Below are 19259 nucleotides of genomic sequence, written 5' to 3' on the forward strand. Positions count from 1 at the left end.
AGGGGGTGATTGCCCCAGTAGTATATAGCCCCCCTGTGTGCTCTCCCCCAGTAGTATATAGCCCCCCTGTGCACTCTCCCCCTGTAGTATATAGCCCCCCTGTGCACTCTCCCCCTGTAGTATATAGCCCCCCTGTGCGCTCTCCCCCAGTAGTATATAGCCCCCCCTGTGCGCTCTCCCCCAGTATATAGCCCCCTGTGTGCTCTCCCCCAGTATATAGCCCCCTGTGTGCTCTCCCCCAGTATATAGCCCCCTGTGTGCTCTCCCCCAGTATATAGCCCCCCTGTGTGCTCTCCCCCAGTATATAGCCCCCCTGTGTGCACTCTCCCCCAGTATATAGCCCCCCTGTGTGCTCTCCCCCAGTATATAGCCCCCCTGTGTGCTCTCCCCCAGTATAAAGCCCCCCTGTGCACTCTCCCCCAGTATATAGCCCCCCTGTGTGCTCTCCCCCAGTATATAGCCCCTCTGTGCTCTCTCCCCTGTAGTATATAGCCCCCCTGTGCTCTCTCCCAGTAGTATATAGCCCCGCTGTGCGCTCTCCCCCAGTAGTATATAGCCCCCCTGTGCGCTCTCCCCCAGTATATAGCCTCCCTGTGCGCTCCCCCCCAGTATATAGCCCCCTGTGCGCTCTCCCCCAGTATATACCTCCCCTGTGCGCTCTCCCCCAGTATATAGCCCCCTTGTGTGCTCTCCCCCAGTAGTATATATCCCCTCTGTGCGCTCTCCCCCAGTATATAGCCCCCCTGTGCGCTCTCCCCCAGTACTATATAGCCCCTCTGTGCGCTCTCCCCCAGTATATAGCCCCCTGTGCTCTCTCCCCCAGTATATAGCCCCTCTGTGCGCTCTCCCCCAGTATATAGCCCCCCTGTGCGCTCTCCCCCAGTATATAGCCCCCCTGTGCGCTCTCCCCCAGTATATAGCCCCCCTGTGTGGTCTCCCCCAGTAGTATATAGCCCCCCTTTGCTCTCTCCCAGTAGTATATAGCCCCCCTGTGTGCTCTCCCCCAGTAGTATATAGCCCCCCTGTGCGCTCTCCCCCAGTATATAGCCCCCCTGTGCGCTCTCCCCCAGTAGTATATAGCCCCCCTGTGTGCTCTCCCCCAGTAGTATATACCCCCCTGTGCTCTCTCCCCATAGTATATAGCCCCTCTGTGTGCTCTCTCCCAGTATATAGCCCCTCTGTGCACTCTCCCCCAGTATATAACCCCCCTGTGCGCTCTCCCCCAGTATATAGCCCCCCCCTGTGCTCTCTCCCAATATATAACCCCCCTGTGCGCTCTCCCCCAGTATATAGCACCCCTGTGAGCTCTCCCCCAGTGTATAGCCCCCCTGTGCACTCTCCCAATATATAACCCCCTGTGCGCTCTCCCCCAGTATATAGCCCCCCTGTGAGCTCTCCCCCAGTGTATAGCCCCCCTGTGCTCTCCCCCAATATATACCCCCCTGTGCGCTCTCCCCCAGTATATAGCCCCCCTGTGCGCTCTCCCCCGGTACTATATAGCCCCTCTGTGTGCTCTCCCCCAGTAGTATATAGCCCCTCTGTGCACTCTCCCCCAGTATATAGCCCCTCTGTGCGCTCTCCCCCAGTATATAGCCCCTCTGTGCGCTCTCCCCCAGTATATAGCCCCCCTGTGAGCTCTCCCCCAGTAGTATATAGCCCCCCTGTGCTCTCTCCCAATATATAACCCCCTGTGCGCTCTCCCCCAGTATATAGCCCCCCTGTGAGCTCTCCCCCAGTGTATAGCCCCCCTGTGCTCTCCCCCAATATATACCCCCCTGTGCGCTCTCCCCCAGTATATAGCCCCCCTGTGCGCTCTCCCCCAGTATATAGCCCCCCTGTGCGCTCTTCCCCAGTATGTAGCCCCTCTGTGCACTCTCCCCCTGTAGTATATAACCCCTCTGTGCACTCTCCCCCTGTAGTATATAGCCCCCGTGTGCTCTCCCCCAGTATATAGCCCCCTGTGTGCTCTCCCCCAGTATATAGCCCCTCTGTGCGCTCTCCCCCAGTAGTATATAGCCCCCCTGTGCGCTCTGCCCCAGTATATAGCCCCCTGTGTGCTCTCCCCCAGTATATAGCCCCCCTGGAATCATAGCTACACTGCTCAATACTGCTTTATAATGTCCTCTATGCTGCTGCTTCTACTAAGTGTTATATCTCACTCCAGTGTGGATTCATAGCTACACTGCTCAATACTGCTTTATAATGTCCTCTATAGAGTACTTCTTTATGAGTACAGTGAAGGGCTGGGTGATTAATCGAATTACTGCACTCTACTGCTGCTGCTACTACTACTCCTGCTACTACTACTACTCCCAATATCACTCCCACTATTCCCAATACTACTGCTACTACTACTACTCTCAATACTACTTCTATACCCAATACTGCTGCTACTACTACTCCCAATACTATTCCCACTACTGCTACTACTACTCACAATACTATTCCCACTACTGCTACTACTCACAATACTATTCCCACTACTGCTACTACTACTCCCAATACTATTCCCACTACTGCTACTACTCACAATACTACTCCCACTACTACTACTGCTCCCACTACTACTCCCAATACTATTCCCACTACTGCTACTACTACTCCCAATACTGCTCCCACTACTACTACTACTACTACCAATACTATTCCCACTACTACTACTACTACTACTCCCAATACTATTCCCACTACTGCTACTACTACTCCCAATACTGCTCCCACTACTACTACTACTCCCAATACTATTCCCACTACTGCTACTACTACTCCCAATACTGCTCCCACTACTACTACTACTACTCCCAATACTATTCCCACTACTGCTACTACTACTCCCAATACTGCTCCCACTACTACTACTACTACCAATACTATTCCCACTACTGCTACTACTACTCCCACTACTGCTCCCACTACTACTACTACTCCCAATACTGCTCCCACTACTGCTACTACTACTCCCAATACTGCTCCCACTACTGGTACTACTACTCCCACTACTGCTCCCACTACTACTACTACTCCCAATACTGCTCCCACTACTACTACTACTACTACTACTGCTCCCACTACTACTACTACTCCCAATACTGCTCCCACTACTGCTACTACTACTCCCAATACTGCTCCCACTACTGGTACTACTACTCCCAATACTATTCCCACTACTGCTACTACTACTCCCAATACTATTCCCACTACTGCTACTACTCACAATACTATTCCCACTACTGCTACTACTACTCCCAATACTATTCCCACTACTGCTACTACTACTCCCAATACTATTCCCACTACTGCTACTACTACTCCCAATACTATTCCCACTACTGCTACTACTACTCCCAATACTATTCCCACTACTGCTACTACTCACAATACTATTCCCACTACTGCTACTACTACTCCCAATACTATTCCCACTACTGCTACTACTACTCCCAATACTATTCCCACTACTGCTACTACTACTCCCAATACTATTCCCACTACTACTACTACTCCCAATACAGCTCCCACTACTGCTACTACTACTCCCAATACTATTCCCACTACTACTACTACTACTCCCAATACAGCTCCCACTACTGCTACTACTACTCACAATACTATTCCCAATACTGCTACTACTACTCCCAATACTGCTCCCACTACTACTACTACTACTACTACTCCCAATACTATTCCCACTACTGCTACTACTACTCCCAATACTATTCCCACTACTGCTACTACTACTCCCAATACTATTCCCACTACTGCTACTACTACTCCCAATACTATTCCCACTACTGCTACTACTACTCCCAATACTATTCCCACTACTGCTACTCCCAATACTATTCCCACTACTGCTACTACTACTCCCAATACTGCTCCCACTACTACTACTACTACTACTACTCCCAATACTATTCCCACTACTGCTACTACTACTCCCACTACTGCTCCCACTACTACTACTACTCCCAATACTATTCCCACTACTGCTACTACTACTCCCAATACTGCTCCCACTACTACTACTACTCCCAATACTATTCCCACTACTGCTACTACTACTCACAATACTATTCCCACTACTGCTACTACTCCCAATACTATTCCCACTACTGCTACTACTGCTCCCAATACTGCTCCCACTACTACTACTACTCCCAATACTATTCCCACTACTGCTACTACTACTCCCAATACTATTCCCACTACTGCTACTACTACTCCCAATACTATTCCCACTACTGCTACTACTACTCCCAATACTATTCCCACTACTACTACTACTCCCAATACTATTCCCACTACTGCTACTACTCACAATACTGCTCCCACTACTGCTACTACTACTCCCAATACTATTCCCACTACTGCTACTACTACTCCCAATACTATTCCCACTACTGCTACTACTCACAATACTATTCCCACTACTGCTACTACTACTCCCAATACTATTCCCACTACTGCTCCCACTACTCCCAATACTATTCCCACTACTGCTCCCACTACTACTCCCAGTACTACTCCCACTACTGCTACTACTCACAATACTATTCCCACTAGTGCTACTACTACTCACAATACTATTCCCACTAGTGCTACTACTACTCACAATACTATTCCTGCTACTACTACTCCCAATACAGCTCCCACTACTGCTCCCACTACTCCCAATACTATTCCCACTACTGCTCCCACTACTACTCCCAATACTATTCCCACTACTGCTACTACTCACAATACTATTCCCACTACTGCTACTACTCACAATACTATTCCCACTACTGCTACTACTACTCCCAATACTATTCCCACTACTGCTACTACTACTCCCAATACTATTCCCACTACTGCTACTACTACTCCCAATACTGCTCCCACTACTGCTACTACTCACAATACTATTCCCACTACTACTACTACTCACAATACTATTCCCACTACTGCTACTACTCACAATACTATTCCCACTACTGCTACTACTACTCCCAATACTATTCCCACTACTGCTACTACTACTCCCAATACTATTCCCACTAGTGCTCCCACTACTACTCCCAGTACTACTCCCACTACTGCTACTACTCCCAATACTATTCCCACTAGTGCTACTACTACTCCCAATACTATTCCCACTACTGCTACTACTACTCCCAATACTATTCCCACTACTGCTACTACTCACAATACTATTCCCACTACTGCTACTACTACTCCCAATACTATTCCCACTACTGCTCCCACTACTCCCAATACTATTCCCACTACTGCTACTACTACTCCCAATACTATTCCCACTACTGCTCCCACTACTACTCCCAGTACTACTCCCACTACTGCTACTACTCACAATACTATTCCCACTAGTGCTACTACTACTCCCAATACAGCTCCCACTACTGCTACTACTACTCACAATACTATTCCTGCTACTACTACTCCCAATACAGCTCCCACTACTGCTACTACTACTCCCAATACTATTCCCACTACTGCTACTACTCCCAATACTATTCCCACTACTGCTACTACTCACAATACTATTCCCACTACTGCTACTACTACTCCCAATACTATTCCCAATACTGCTACTACTACTCCCAATACTATTCCCACTACTACTATTACTACTACCAATACAGCTCCCACTACTGCTACTACTACTCCCAATACTATTCCCACTACTGCTACTACTCCCAATACTATTCCCACTACTGCTACTACTACTCCCAATACTGCTCCCACTACTACTACTACTCCCAATACTATTCCCACTACTGCTACTACTACTCCCAATACTGCTCCCACTACTACTACTGCTCCCACTACTACTACTACTCCCAATACTGCTCCCACTACTGCTACTACTACTCCCACTACTGCTACTACTCCCAATATTATTCCCACTACTGCTACTACTACTCCCAATACTATTCCCACTACTGCTACTACTACTCCCAATACTATTCCCACTACTGCTACTACTACTCCCAATACTATTCCCACTACTGCTCCCACTACTACTCCCAGTACTACTCCCACTACTGCTACTACTCACAATATTATTCCCACTACTGCTACTACTACTCCCAATACTATTCCCACTACTGCTACTACTACTCCCAATACTATTCCCACTACTGCTACTACTACTCCCAATACTATTCCCACTAGTGCTCCCACTACTACTCCCAGTACTACTCCCACTACTGCTACTACTCCCAATACTATTCCCACTAGTGCTACTACTACTCCCAATACTATTCCCACTACTACTACTACTACTACTCCCAATACTATTCCCACTACTGCTACTACTACTCCCAATACTATTCCCACTACTGCTACTACTACTCCCAATACTATTCACACTACTGCTACTACTCACAATACTATTCCCACTACTGCTACTACTACTCCCAATACTGCTCCCACTACTGCTACTACTCACAATACTATTCCCACTACTGCTACTACTACTCCCAATACTATTCCCACTACTGCTACTACTACTCCCAATACTGCTCCCACTACTACTCCCAGTACTACTCCCACTACTGCTACTACTCACAATACTATTCCCACTAGTGCTACTACTACTCCCAATACTATTCCCACTACTACTACTACTCACAATACTATTCCCAATACTGCTACTACTACTCCCAATACAGCTCCCACTACTGCTACTACTACTCCCAATACTATTCCCACTACTGCTACTACTACTCCCAATACTATTCCCACTACTACTACTACTACTCTCAATACTATTCCCACTACTGCTCCCACTACTATTTTCACTACTGCTCCCACTACTACTCCCAATACTATTCCCACTACTGCTACTACTACTCCCAATACTATTCCCACTACTGCTACTACTCCCAATACTATTCCCACTACTGCTACTACTCACAATACTATTCCCACTACTGCTACTACTACTCCCAATACTATTCCCAATACTGCTACTACTACTCCCAATACTATTCCCACTACTGCTACTACTACTCCCAATACTATTCCCACTACTACTATTACTACTACCAATACAGCTCCCACTACTGCTACTACTACTCCCAATACTATTCCCACTACTGCTACTACTCCCAATACTATTCCCACTACTGCTACTACTACTCCCAATACTGCTCCCACTACTACTACTACTCCCAATACTATTCCCACTACTGCTACTACTACTCCCAATACTGCTCCCACTACTACTACTGCTCCCACTACTACTACTACTCACAATACTGCTCCCACTACTGCTACTACTACTCCCAATACTATTCCCACTACTGCTACTACTACTCCCAATACTATTCCCACTACTACTACTACTACTCTCAATACTATTCCCACTACTGCTCCCACTACTATTTTCACTACTGCTCCCACTACTACTCCCAATACTATTCCCACTACTGCTACTACTACTCCCAATACTATTCCCACTACTGCTACTACTCCCAATACTATTCCCACTACTGCTACTACTCACAATACTATTCCCACTACTGCTACTACTACTCCCAATACTATTCCCAATACTGCTACTACTACTCCCAATACTATTCCCACTACTGCTACTACTACTCCCAATACTATTCCCACTACTACTATTACTACTACCAATACAGCTCCCACTACTGCTACTACTACTCCCAATACTATTCCCACTACTGCTACTACTCCCAATACTATTCCCACTACTGCTACTACTACTCCCAATACTGCTCCCACTACTACTACTACTCCCAATACTATTCCCACTACTGCTACTACTACTCCCAATACTGCTCCCACTACTACTACTGCTCCCACTACTACTACTACTCCCAATACTGCTCCCACTACTGCTACTACTACTCCCAATACTGCTCCCACTACTGCTACTACTACTCCCACTACTGCTACTACTCCCAATATTATTCCCACTACTGCTACTACTACTCCCAATACTATTCCCACTACTGCTACTACTCCCAATACTATTCCCACTACTGCTACTACTACTCCCAATACTATTCCCACTACTGCTACTACTCCCAATACTATTCCCACTACTGCTCCCACTACTCCCAATATTATTCCCACTACTGCTACTACTACTCCCAATACTATTCCCACTACTGCTACTACTACTCCCAATACTATTCCCACTACTGCTACTACTACTCCCAATACTATTCCCACTACTACTCCCAGTACTACTCCCACTACTGCTACTACTCCCAATACTATTCCCACTACTGCTACTACTCACAATACTATTCCCACTAGTGCTACTACTACTCACAATACTATTCCCACTACTGCTACTACTACTCCCAATACTTTTCCCACTACTACTACTACTACTCCCAATACAGCTCCCACTACTGCTACTACTACTCCCAATACTATTCCCACTACTGCTACTACTACTCACAATACTATTCCCAATACTGCTACTACTACTCACAATACTATTCCCACTACTGCTACTACTACTCCCAATACTATTCCCACTACTGCTACTACTACTCACAATACTATTCCCACTACTGCTACTACTACTCCCAATACTATTCCCACTACTACTATTACTACTACCAATACAGCTCCCACTACTGCTACTACTACTCCCAATACTATTCCCACTACTGCTACTACTCCCAATACTATTCCCACTACTGCTACTGCTACTCCCAATACTATTCCCACTATTACTACTACTACTCCCAATACTATTCCCACTACTGCTACTGCTACTCCCAATACAGCTCCCACTACTGCTACTACTACTCCCAATACTATTCCCACTACTGCTACTACTACTCCCAATACTATTCCCACTACTGCTACTACTCACAATACTATTCCCACTACTGCTACTACTACTCACAATACTATTCCCACTACTGCTACTCCCAATACTATTCCCACTACTGCTACTACTACTCCCAATACTATTCCTACTACTGCTACTATTACTCCCAATACTGGTCCCACTACTGCTACTATTACTTGCTCTACAGCTGCTACAGCTAGCCCTTTATCTACCACTATACCCCTTATCTACTCTACCTCTACAATTTAAAAAAAATGAACTTTAAATCGAGAGCTCTGTCTCCCTCCTCCCCTCTCACAGACACAGAGAGAAGCTGCAGCTGCATCCCCCTCCTCCCCTCTCACAGACACAGAGAGAAGATGCAGCTGCATCCCTCTCCTCTCCTCTCACAGACACAGAGAGAAGCTGCAGCTGCATCCCCCTCCTCCCCTCTCACAGCATGCAGCTGCATCCCCCTCCTCCCCTCTCACAGCATGCAGCTGCATCCCCCTCCTCCCCTCTCACAGACACAGAGAGAAGCTGCAGCTGTTGTGTGGTGTGTGTTTCCACATATATATCTTTTTATTCCCAGCACATTCTGTAGTGTGGTACACGGTCCCCATCCTGCGCCCTCCTGCCCCCGCTGCTCGCTATATGGCCATATTCAGTATCATTCACAGAGGCGCTGGCATCTCTGGCGCCATATTGGTTGTCACTTTAGCGCAGTCCTCTGACCACAGCCATAGTGTTTATAGCATGGACATGAGGTGGGCCTTTTGTGTGGATTCATGATGTGTGCATGAGGCATTGTGTATACGGCAGAGAGCAGGGGTGTATTATAGATGAAGTGTTAGCGTCTTACATGTCAGCCTGCCCCATTGTCTGAACGCGCTCACATTAATTCTCCTCTCTCTTCTCTGCAGTTAATGGGTCACCCAGAATGGGATTACAAGAGAAGCTCCCGGGGCTCCCAGGTCAGTATATACCGCTATATACCTGTATGTGTGATGGCAAAGTCCCGGATTATAGTGCTGACTCCTCCCCCATGAGCTCAGCTTCCCGGCCTGATATTCTTGGTCCATGATGTCATCTCTGTGGTGACATTACAGGACGATGTTGTCATGTCTGCTCTGCTCCTGACGTCATCGCTCTGGGGGGGGGGGGGGGGGGGGGGGCGCGGGGGTCAGGAGGGGAGGAGGGGAAATTCTGATAACTGTGTGTGAGTATGAGAGATTGGGGCAAGGGGGGACCATGACATCTGTCCCCAAAGGTAGAAGGTGCAAAATAGTCACATGGTCCAGGAACTGGAGGGATGTGACCCCAAAACTTCACTCTGAAAAAGAGTCAGACCCCACAGATAAAGAGGGCAAAACCGCCGTATGTACACAGAGACTTCAGTGATGTCACACCCTGAGATTCTACAAACTACATATTCTTCTCTTCATCTCTGTCTCTCATAGCGGTTTCTTTATGTCTTCTGTTATGTGAATTATTCTGTTACATTGTAGCTACATGCTGTCCCCTGGGTGTTTACATTGTAGATACATGCTGTCCTCTGGTTGTTACATTGTATCTACACTATCTCATCTGGTTGATACATTGTAGCTTCATGCTGTCCTGTGGGTGTTACATTGTATCTACACTATCTCATCTGGTTGATACATTGTAGCTTCATGCTGTCCTGTGGGTGTTACATTGTATCTACACTATCTCATCTGGTTGATACATTGTAGCTACATGCTGTCCTGTGGGTGTTACATTGAAGCTACATGCTGTCATCTGGTTGTTACATTGTATCTACATGCTGTCCCCTGGTTGTTACATTGTAGCTACATGCTGTACTCTGGTTGTTACATTGTAGCTACATGCTGTCATCTGGTTGTTACATTGTAGCTACATGCTGTACTCTGGGTGTGACATTGTAGCGACATGCTGTACTCTGGGTGTGACATTGTAGCGACATGCTGTACTCTGGGTGTTACATTGTAGCTACATGCTGTACTCTGGGTGTTACATTGTAGCGACATGCTGTCCTGTGGTTGATACATTGTAGCTACATGCTGCCCTCTGGTTGTTACATTGTATCTACATGCTGCCCTCTGGGTGTTACATTGTAGCGACATGCTGTACTCTGGGTGTGACATTGTAGCGACATGCTGCCCTCTGGTTGTTACATTGTAGCTACATGCTGCCCTCTGGTTGTTACATTGTTTCTACATGCTGTCCTCCGGTTGTTACATTGTAGCTACATGCTGTCCTCTGGTTGTAATATTGTATCTACATGCTGTCCCCTGGTTGTTACATTGTAGCTACATGCTGTCCCCTGGTTGTTACATTGTAGCTACATGCTGTCCCCTGGTTGTTACATTGTATCTACATGCTTCCCTCTGGTTGTTACATTGTATCTACATGCTGCCCTCTGGTTGTTACATTGTAGCTACATGCTGTACTCTGGGTGTGACATTGTAGCGACATGCTGTCCTGTGGTTGATACATTGTAGCTACATGCTGTCCTCTGGTTGTTACATTGTTTCTACATGCTGTCCTCCGGTTGTTACATTGTAGCTACATGCTGTCCTCTGGTTGTAATATTGTATCTACATGCTGTCCCCTGGTTGTTACATTGTAGCTACATGCTGTCCCCTGGTTGTTACATTGTATCTACATGCTGTCCCCTGGTTGTTACATTGTAGCTACATGCTGTCCCCTGGTTGTTACATTGTAGCTACATGCTGTCCCCTGGTTGTTACATTGTAGCTACATGCTGTCCCCTGGTTGTTACATTGTAGCTACATGCTGTCCCCTGGTTGTTACATTGTATCTGGTTCTGGGAAGAAAAAGAGCGCTGCACCTCACACCTATGGCTGATACTAGTACCTCTCGGCTAAATAAAAAACACATCAGAATTTTGTGTATGAATTGATCAAGCCATACTGCCCCATGTACCTCGTGCCGGTATCTGATACACATGTGTCCCTACACTAAGTCCACACCGTGCCAGTCAGTGGCCACCAACCCCGCAGGCACGCACAGTCAGGGAACGGGGGCCATGGGACGGCCCTGCGACCCCCATGCCACAGGACCAGACCCAAAAGCACCACACCAGAACCCGGCCAGCACCGCCGGCGGAGAAGGTCGCCCCCAAACAGCACAAGTCTGGATGAGGTATTGCTCTCACCATAGCTGCTGCAAACAGAATGGGAAAAAACAGGAGGGATTAAAACCATGTGCACTCAGGTGTCTCCTGCTAATTGCGGTCATGTGGGTCTCACCAGGAGGAGTGCAAAACACGGAGAAAAGAGAGAAACAAAATGCGGTTCAGGGAAGAGCATTCTGTCTGCAGCAGCTATGGTGAGAGCAATACCTCATCCAGACTTGTGCTGTTTGGGGGCGACCTTCTCCGCCGGCGGTGCTGGCCGGGTTCTGGTGTGGTGCTTTTGGGTCTGGTCCTGTGGCATGGGGGTCGCAGGGCCGTCCCATGGCCCCCGTTCCCTGGCTGTGCGTGCCTGCAGGGTTGGTGGCCACTGACTGGCACGGTGTGGACTTAGTGTAGGGACCCATGTGTATCAGATACCGGCACGAGGTACATGGGGCAGTATGGCTTGATCAATTCATACACAAAATTCTGATGTGTTTTTTATTTAGCCTAGCGGCACTAGTGTCAGCCATAGGTGTGAGGTGCAGCACTCCTTTTCTTCCCTGAACCGCATTTTGTTACATTGTATCTACATGCAGTCCTCTGGTTGTTACACTGTAGCTACATGCTGTCCTCTGGGTGTTACATTGTATCTACATGCTGTACTCTGGGTGTTACATTGTAGCTACATGCTGTCCTCTGATTGTTACATTGTATCTACATGCTGTCCTCTGGTTATTACATTGTATCTACATGCTATCCCCTGGTTGTTACATTGTATCTACATGCTGTCATCTGGTTATTACATTGTATCTACATGCTGTCCGCTGGTTGTTACATTGTAGCTACATGCTGTCTTCTGGGTGTTACATTGTATCTACATGCTGTCCTCTGGGTGTTACAATGTAACAACCGGAGGACAGCATGTAGCTACAATGTAACACCCAGAGGACAGCATGTAGATACAATGTAACAACCGGAGGACAGCATGTAGCTACAATGTATCTACATGCTGTCTTCTGGGTGTTACATTGTAGCTACATGCTGTCCTCCAGTTGTTACATTGTAGCTACATGCTATCTCTCCCCCCCCCCCCCCCCCCCCCCCCGGTTGTTACAGTGTAGCTACATGCTGTCCTCCGGTTGTTACAATGTGCTAAATGCTGTCCTCTGGTTGTTACATTGTAACTACATAATGTCCTCTAGGTGTTACATTGTAGCTACATGCTGTCTTCTTGTTGTTACATTGTAGCTACATGCTGTCTTCTTGTTACATTGTAGCTACATGCTGTCTTCTTGTTGTTACATTGTAGCTACATGCTGTCCTATTGTCCTCTGGTTGTTACATTGTAGCTACATGCTGTCCTCCGGTTGTTACATTGTAGCTACATGCTGTCCTCTGGGTGTTACATTGTAGCTACATGCTGTCCTCCGGTTGTTACATTGTAGCTACATGCTGTCTCTCTCCCCCCCCCCCCCCCCCCCCCGGTTGTTACAGTGTAGCTACATGCTGTCCTCCGGTTGTTACAATGTGCTAAATGCTGTCCTCTGGTTGTTACATTGTAACTACATAATGTCCTCTAGGTGTTACATTGTAGCTACATGCTGTCTTCTTGTTGTTACATTGTAGCTACATGCTGTCTTCTTGTTACATTGTAGCTACATGCTGTCTTCTTGTTGTTACATTGTAGCTACATGCTGTCCTACTGTCCTCTGGTTGTTACATTGTAGCTACATGCTGTCCTCCGGTTGTTACATTGTAGCTACATGCTGTCCTCTGGGTGTTACATTGTAGCTACATGCTGTCCTCCGGTTGTTACATTGTAGCTACATGCTGTTCCCCCCCCCCCCCCGGTTGTTACATTGTAGCTACATGCTGTCCTCCGGTTGTTACATTGTAGCTACATGCTGTCCTCCGGTTGTTACATTGTAGCTACATGCTGTCCTCTAGTTGTTACAATGTAGCTAAATGCTGTCCTCCGGTTGTTACATTGTAACTACATAATGTCCTCTAGGTGTGACATTGTAGCTACATGCTGTCTTCTTGTTGTTACATTGTAGCTACATGCTGTCTTCTTGTTGTTACATTGTAGCTACATGCTGTCCTACTGTCCTCTGGTTGTTACAATTTAGCTACATGCTGTCCTCCGGTTGTTACATTGTAGCTTCATGCTGTCCTTCTGTTGTTTCATTGTAGCTGCATGCTGTCCTACTGTCCTCTGGTTGTTACATTGTAGCTACATTCTGTCTTCTTGGTGTTACATTGTTGCTACATGCTGTCCTCCGCATGTTACATTGTAGATACATACTGTCCTCCGGTTGATACATTGTAGCTACATGCTGTGCTCTGGTTGTTACATTGTAGCTACATCCTGTCCTGTGGTTGATACATTGTAGCTATATGCTGTCCTCTGGTTGTAACATTGTGGCTACATGCTGTCCACTGGGTGTTACATTGTAGCTACATGCTGCCCTCTGGGTGTTACTATGTAGCCACATGCTGCCCTCTGGGTGTTACTATGTAGCCACATGCTGCCCTCTGGGTGTTACTATGTAGCCACATGCTGCCCTCTGGGTGTTACTATGTAGCCACATGCTGCCCTCTGGGTGTTTCATTGTAGCTACATCCTTTGTTTTATAACATAATAACCAAGAAGTCGCAGCACATCCAAATAGTGCAAAAGCTGTGTCTTTATTTCATAGTGGCAAAATTAAAAAGGTGCAATGTGAGATGAGACAGAAACGTTGCACCTATTAATTTTGCCACTATGAAATAAAGACACAGCTTTTGCACTATTTGGATGTGCTGCAACTTCTTGGTTATATTGAAGAGGAGACTTTATCCAATCTCCGTTGCTGGCACTCTCACACCAGGTCTTTGAGTGCACTACAGACTGAAGCGTACATCCTTTGGTTGATACATTTTATGTACATGCTGTCTTCCGGTTGTTACATTGTAGCTACATGCTGTCCTCCGGTTGTTACATTGTAGCTACATGCTGTCCTCCGGTTGTTACATTGTAGCTACATGCTGTCCTCCGGTTGTTACATTGTAGCTACATCCTTTCCTGTGGCCGATACATAGTAACTACATGCTTTCCTCTGGTTTTTCCATTGTATCTACATACTGCCCTGTGGTTGTTACATTTTATCTTCCTGCTGTCCTCTGGTTGTTACATTGTAGCTACATGCTGTTCTCTGGTTGTTACATTGTGTCTTCAGGCTGTCCTCAGTTTGTTACATTGTAGCTACATGCTGTTCTCTGGTTGATACATGCTGTTATCTGGTTGATACATTGTAGCTACATGCAGTCCTGTGGATATAATATTGTAGCTAAGTTCTGTCCACTGGTTGTTATGTTGTAGTTACGTGCTGCCCTGTGGTTGTTACATTGTAGCTACATTCTGTCCTCTGTTTGATACATTACAGCTACATGCTGTCCTCTGGGTGTTACATTGTATCTACATGCTGTCCTATGTTTGTTACATTGTAGCTACATGCTGTCGTCTGGTTGTTACATTGTAGCTACATACTGTTCTGCGGTTTTTACATTGTATCTACATGGTTTCCTGCCGCTGATATATTGTGTGTACATGCTTTCCTATGGTTGTTACATTGTAGCAACATGATGTCCTGCGGTTGATTTATTGTATTTACTTGGTGTCTTCTGGTTGTTACATAGTAGCTACATGCTGTCCCCTGGTTGTTACATTGTATCTGCATGGTTTGGTACATTGTATCCATATGCTGTCTTTTGGTTGTCACATTGTATCTACATGCTGTCCTCTGGTTGTCATAATGTATTTACATGCTTTGCGTTGTGTTACATTGTAGCTACATCCTGTCCTGTGGTTGTTACATTGTAGCTACATGCTGTCCTGCGGTTGATACATTGTAGCTACATGCAGTGCCATGGAATAGTTGTGATACAGCTGGTCACTGCCCAGTATTAAGTAGGTCACTTATTGGAATTTTTTATCTGGTTCCTCCAGTTGAGTCTGCGATGTTATCAGCCACCTTAAGAACAGGTGAGCCCTGACACTGGCACCCGCCCCGCTGTCCCTGCCTACTTGCCTCAGATGCCCTAAACGGCAAATGGACAATTGGACGGCAGCCCCTGATCTTTCCAAAAGGGCAACACAGAACAAAACAAGACAATACACAACATAATGGGAGCAAAGTCAGAAATCCGAGTCAATAACAGCCGAGCAGCAAAGTACAAAGTTTTGTCCAAGAGGGAAGCCAGAAGGGAGAACTCAGATAACCAGAATATAATGCAGGAAAAGTGCTAGGTCAAGATACAAGAGTAAGCTAGGCACTATCGCAGGCAAGGAACACGAGTAAACTAGGCACTATCGCAGGCAAGGAACACGAGTAAACTAGGACTATCGCAGGCAAGGAACATTAGTAAACTAAGCACTATCGCAGGCAAGGAACACGAGTAAACTAGGACTATCGCAGGCAAGGAACATTAGTAAACTAGGACTATCACAGGCCAGGAACATTAGTAAACTAGGCACTATCGCAGGCGAGGAACATTAGTAAACTAGGCACTATCGCAGGCAAGGAACATTAGTAAACTAGGACTATCACAGGCAAGGAACACGAGTAAACTAGGCACTATCGCAGGCAAGGAACATTAGTAAACTAGGCACTATCGCAGGCAAGGAACATTAGTAAACTAGGCACTATCGCAGGCAAGGAACATTAGTAAACTAGGCACTATCGCAGGCAAGGAACACGAGTAAACTAGGCACTATCGCAGGCAAGGAACATTAGTAAACTAGGCACTATCGCAGGCAAGGAACACTAGTAAACTAGGACTATCGCAGGCAAGGAACACTAGTAAACTAGGCACTATCGCAGGCAAGGAACACTAGTAAACTAGGACTATCGCAGGCAAGGAACACTAGTAAACTAGGCACTATCGCAGGCAAGGAACATTAGTAAACTAGGCACTATCGCAGGCAAGGAACACGAGTAAACTAGGACTATCACAGGCAAGGAACATTAGTAAACTAGGCACTATCGCAGGCAAGGAACATTAGTAAACTAGGCACTATCGCAGGCAAGGAACACTAGTAAACTAGGCACTATCGCAGGCAAGGAACATTAGTAAACTAGGCACTATCGCAGGCAAGGAACACGAGTAAACTAGGACTATCACAGGCAAGGAACATTAGTAAACTAGGCACTATCGCAGGCAAGGAACATTAGTAAACTAGGCACTATCGCAGGCAAGGAACACTAGTAAACTAGGCACTATCACAGGCAAGGAACACGAGTAAACTAGGCACTATCACAGGCCAGGAACATTAGTAAACTAGGCACTATCACAGGCCAGGAACACTAGTAAACTAGGCACTATCGCAGGCAAGGAACATTAGTAAACTAAGCACTATCGCAGGCAAGGAACATTAGTAAACTAGGCACTATCGCAGGCAAGGAACATTAGTAAACTAGGCACTATCGCAGGCAAGGAACACTAGTAAACTAGGCACTATCGCAGGCCAGGAACATTAGTAAACTAGGACTATCGCAGGCCAGGAACATTAGTAAACTAGGACTATCGCAGGCAAGGAACATTAGTAAACTAAGCACTATCGCAGGCAAGGAACATTAGTAAACTAGGCACTATCGCAGGCAAGGAACACTAGTAAACTAGGCACTATCGCAGGCAAGGAACACTAGTAAACTAGGCACTATCGCAGGCAAGGAACACGAGTAAACTAGGCACTATCGCAGGCAAGGAACACGAGTAAACTAGGCACTATCGCAGGCCAGGAACATTAGTAAACTAGGAATATCACAGGCAAGGAACATTAGTAAACTAGGACTATCACAGGCCAGGAACATTAGTAAACTAGGCACTATCGCAGGCCAGGAACATTAGTAAACTAGGACTATCGCAGGCCAGGAACATTAGTAAACTAGGCACTATCGCAGGCAAGGAACACTAGTAAACTAGGACTATCGCAGGCCAGGAACATTAGTAAACTAGGACTATCGCAGGCAAGGAACATGAGACAAGTGAGGGTACTTATGGAGCCTAGAATCCCAGCCGCAGGTGTGATTGGTGCTGAGGCCCCAGGTCCTGCCCAGATACTGACAGCTGATGGTGAGCGAGCTGTCAGGCAGCAATCAGTGAACACACTACACCTTATGCTGAAGAGCCAGGGAGTGAGCACTGCTACAACATGGACGCTGTTGTCACACCCCTCACAACAGGCCTGAGCAGTTACTATGGACGCTGTTGTCACACCCCTGACAACAGGCCTGAGCAGTTACTATGGACGCTGTTGTCACACCCCTCACAACAGGCCTGAGCAGTTACTATGGACGCTGTTGTCACACCCCTCACAACAGGCCTGAGCAGTTACTATGGACGCTGTTGTCACACCCCTCACAACAGGCCTGAGCAGTTACTATGGACGCTGTTGTCACACCCCTCACAACAGGCCTGAGCAGTTACTATGGACGCTGTTGTCACACCCCTCACAACAGGCCTGAGCAGTTACTATGGACGCTGTTGTCACACCCCTCACAACAGGCCTGAGCAGTTACTATGGACGCTGTTGTCACACCCCTCACAACAGGCCTGAGCAGTTACTATGGACGCTGTTGTCACACCCCTCACAACAGGCCTGAGCAGTTACTATGGACGCTGTTGGCGTCTCCAGAAGTCGACTGTGTGAGCCTGACAGCCACCTATAGAGCCGCAGTGATGTGTGGTAGAAGTACAGGCGGTTTGCTGTCCTTAGGCCGATCATGGTGCGAGGTGTCCGAGGGGCCCCCCGGCAGATGGATATCTGTAATGGATCCCTACCCCATGCAGCATTGTATTACTGGCTATCGCTGTGTGGAATAGCAGAGCTGTCACATGACTTCAGGGGTGACAGGCGCTTTGGGATGGGTCACTGGCAGGATTTGGGGCATCTCCATCTGTCGGCAGGAGGTAATGACTCTCCACAGCCTCTCATGTCATCTGTAAATGAGATTATACAACAGGGAACAGTTCATAGATGTCTCCTCTGACGTCACCTAATGAAGTTAGGGCTCCGCACAGCTGGCAGACGGGGATTAGTGCTGCCGCCAGATCCTGCCGCTCACCCGTGTGACACAATCCGCCCCGACCCCTGATCTGCATTACACATAGAGCAAAGGAGCAGGAGGTGGGCCAACTACAAGTCCCAGGAGGCCTGGTGGCTGCATCTGCCAGCGCCGGGGGTGTGTGTGTCTGCCAGCACTGATACCACAGTTGGGGGGGCTGTGTCTGCCAGCACCAACACCACAGCCGGGGTGG

The 19259-nt window shown here is 47.1% G+C and overlaps 1 protein-coding gene across 1 annotated transcript in view; it reads left to right on the forward strand.

Annotated features, from left to right (window-relative positions):
* Positions 1-19259, forward strand: part of PDE3A (phosphodiesterase 3A) — a 200659-nt gene that overhangs the window by 122918 nt on the left and 58482 nt on the right. Inside the window, exon 2 of the mRNA XM_069963681.1 lies at positions 9745-9795. Coding sequence (XP_069819782.1) covers positions 9745-9795 — 51 coding nt within the window. The remainder of the gene's footprint in view (positions 1-9744; positions 9796-19259) is intronic.

This window comes from Dendropsophus ebraccatus, chromosome 1, assembly GCF_027789765.1.
Source record: "Dendropsophus ebraccatus isolate aDenEbr1 chromosome 1, aDenEbr1.pat, whole genome shotgun sequence".
Lineage (NCBI taxonomy): Eukaryota > Metazoa > Chordata > Amphibia > Anura > Hylidae > Dendropsophus > Dendropsophus ebraccatus.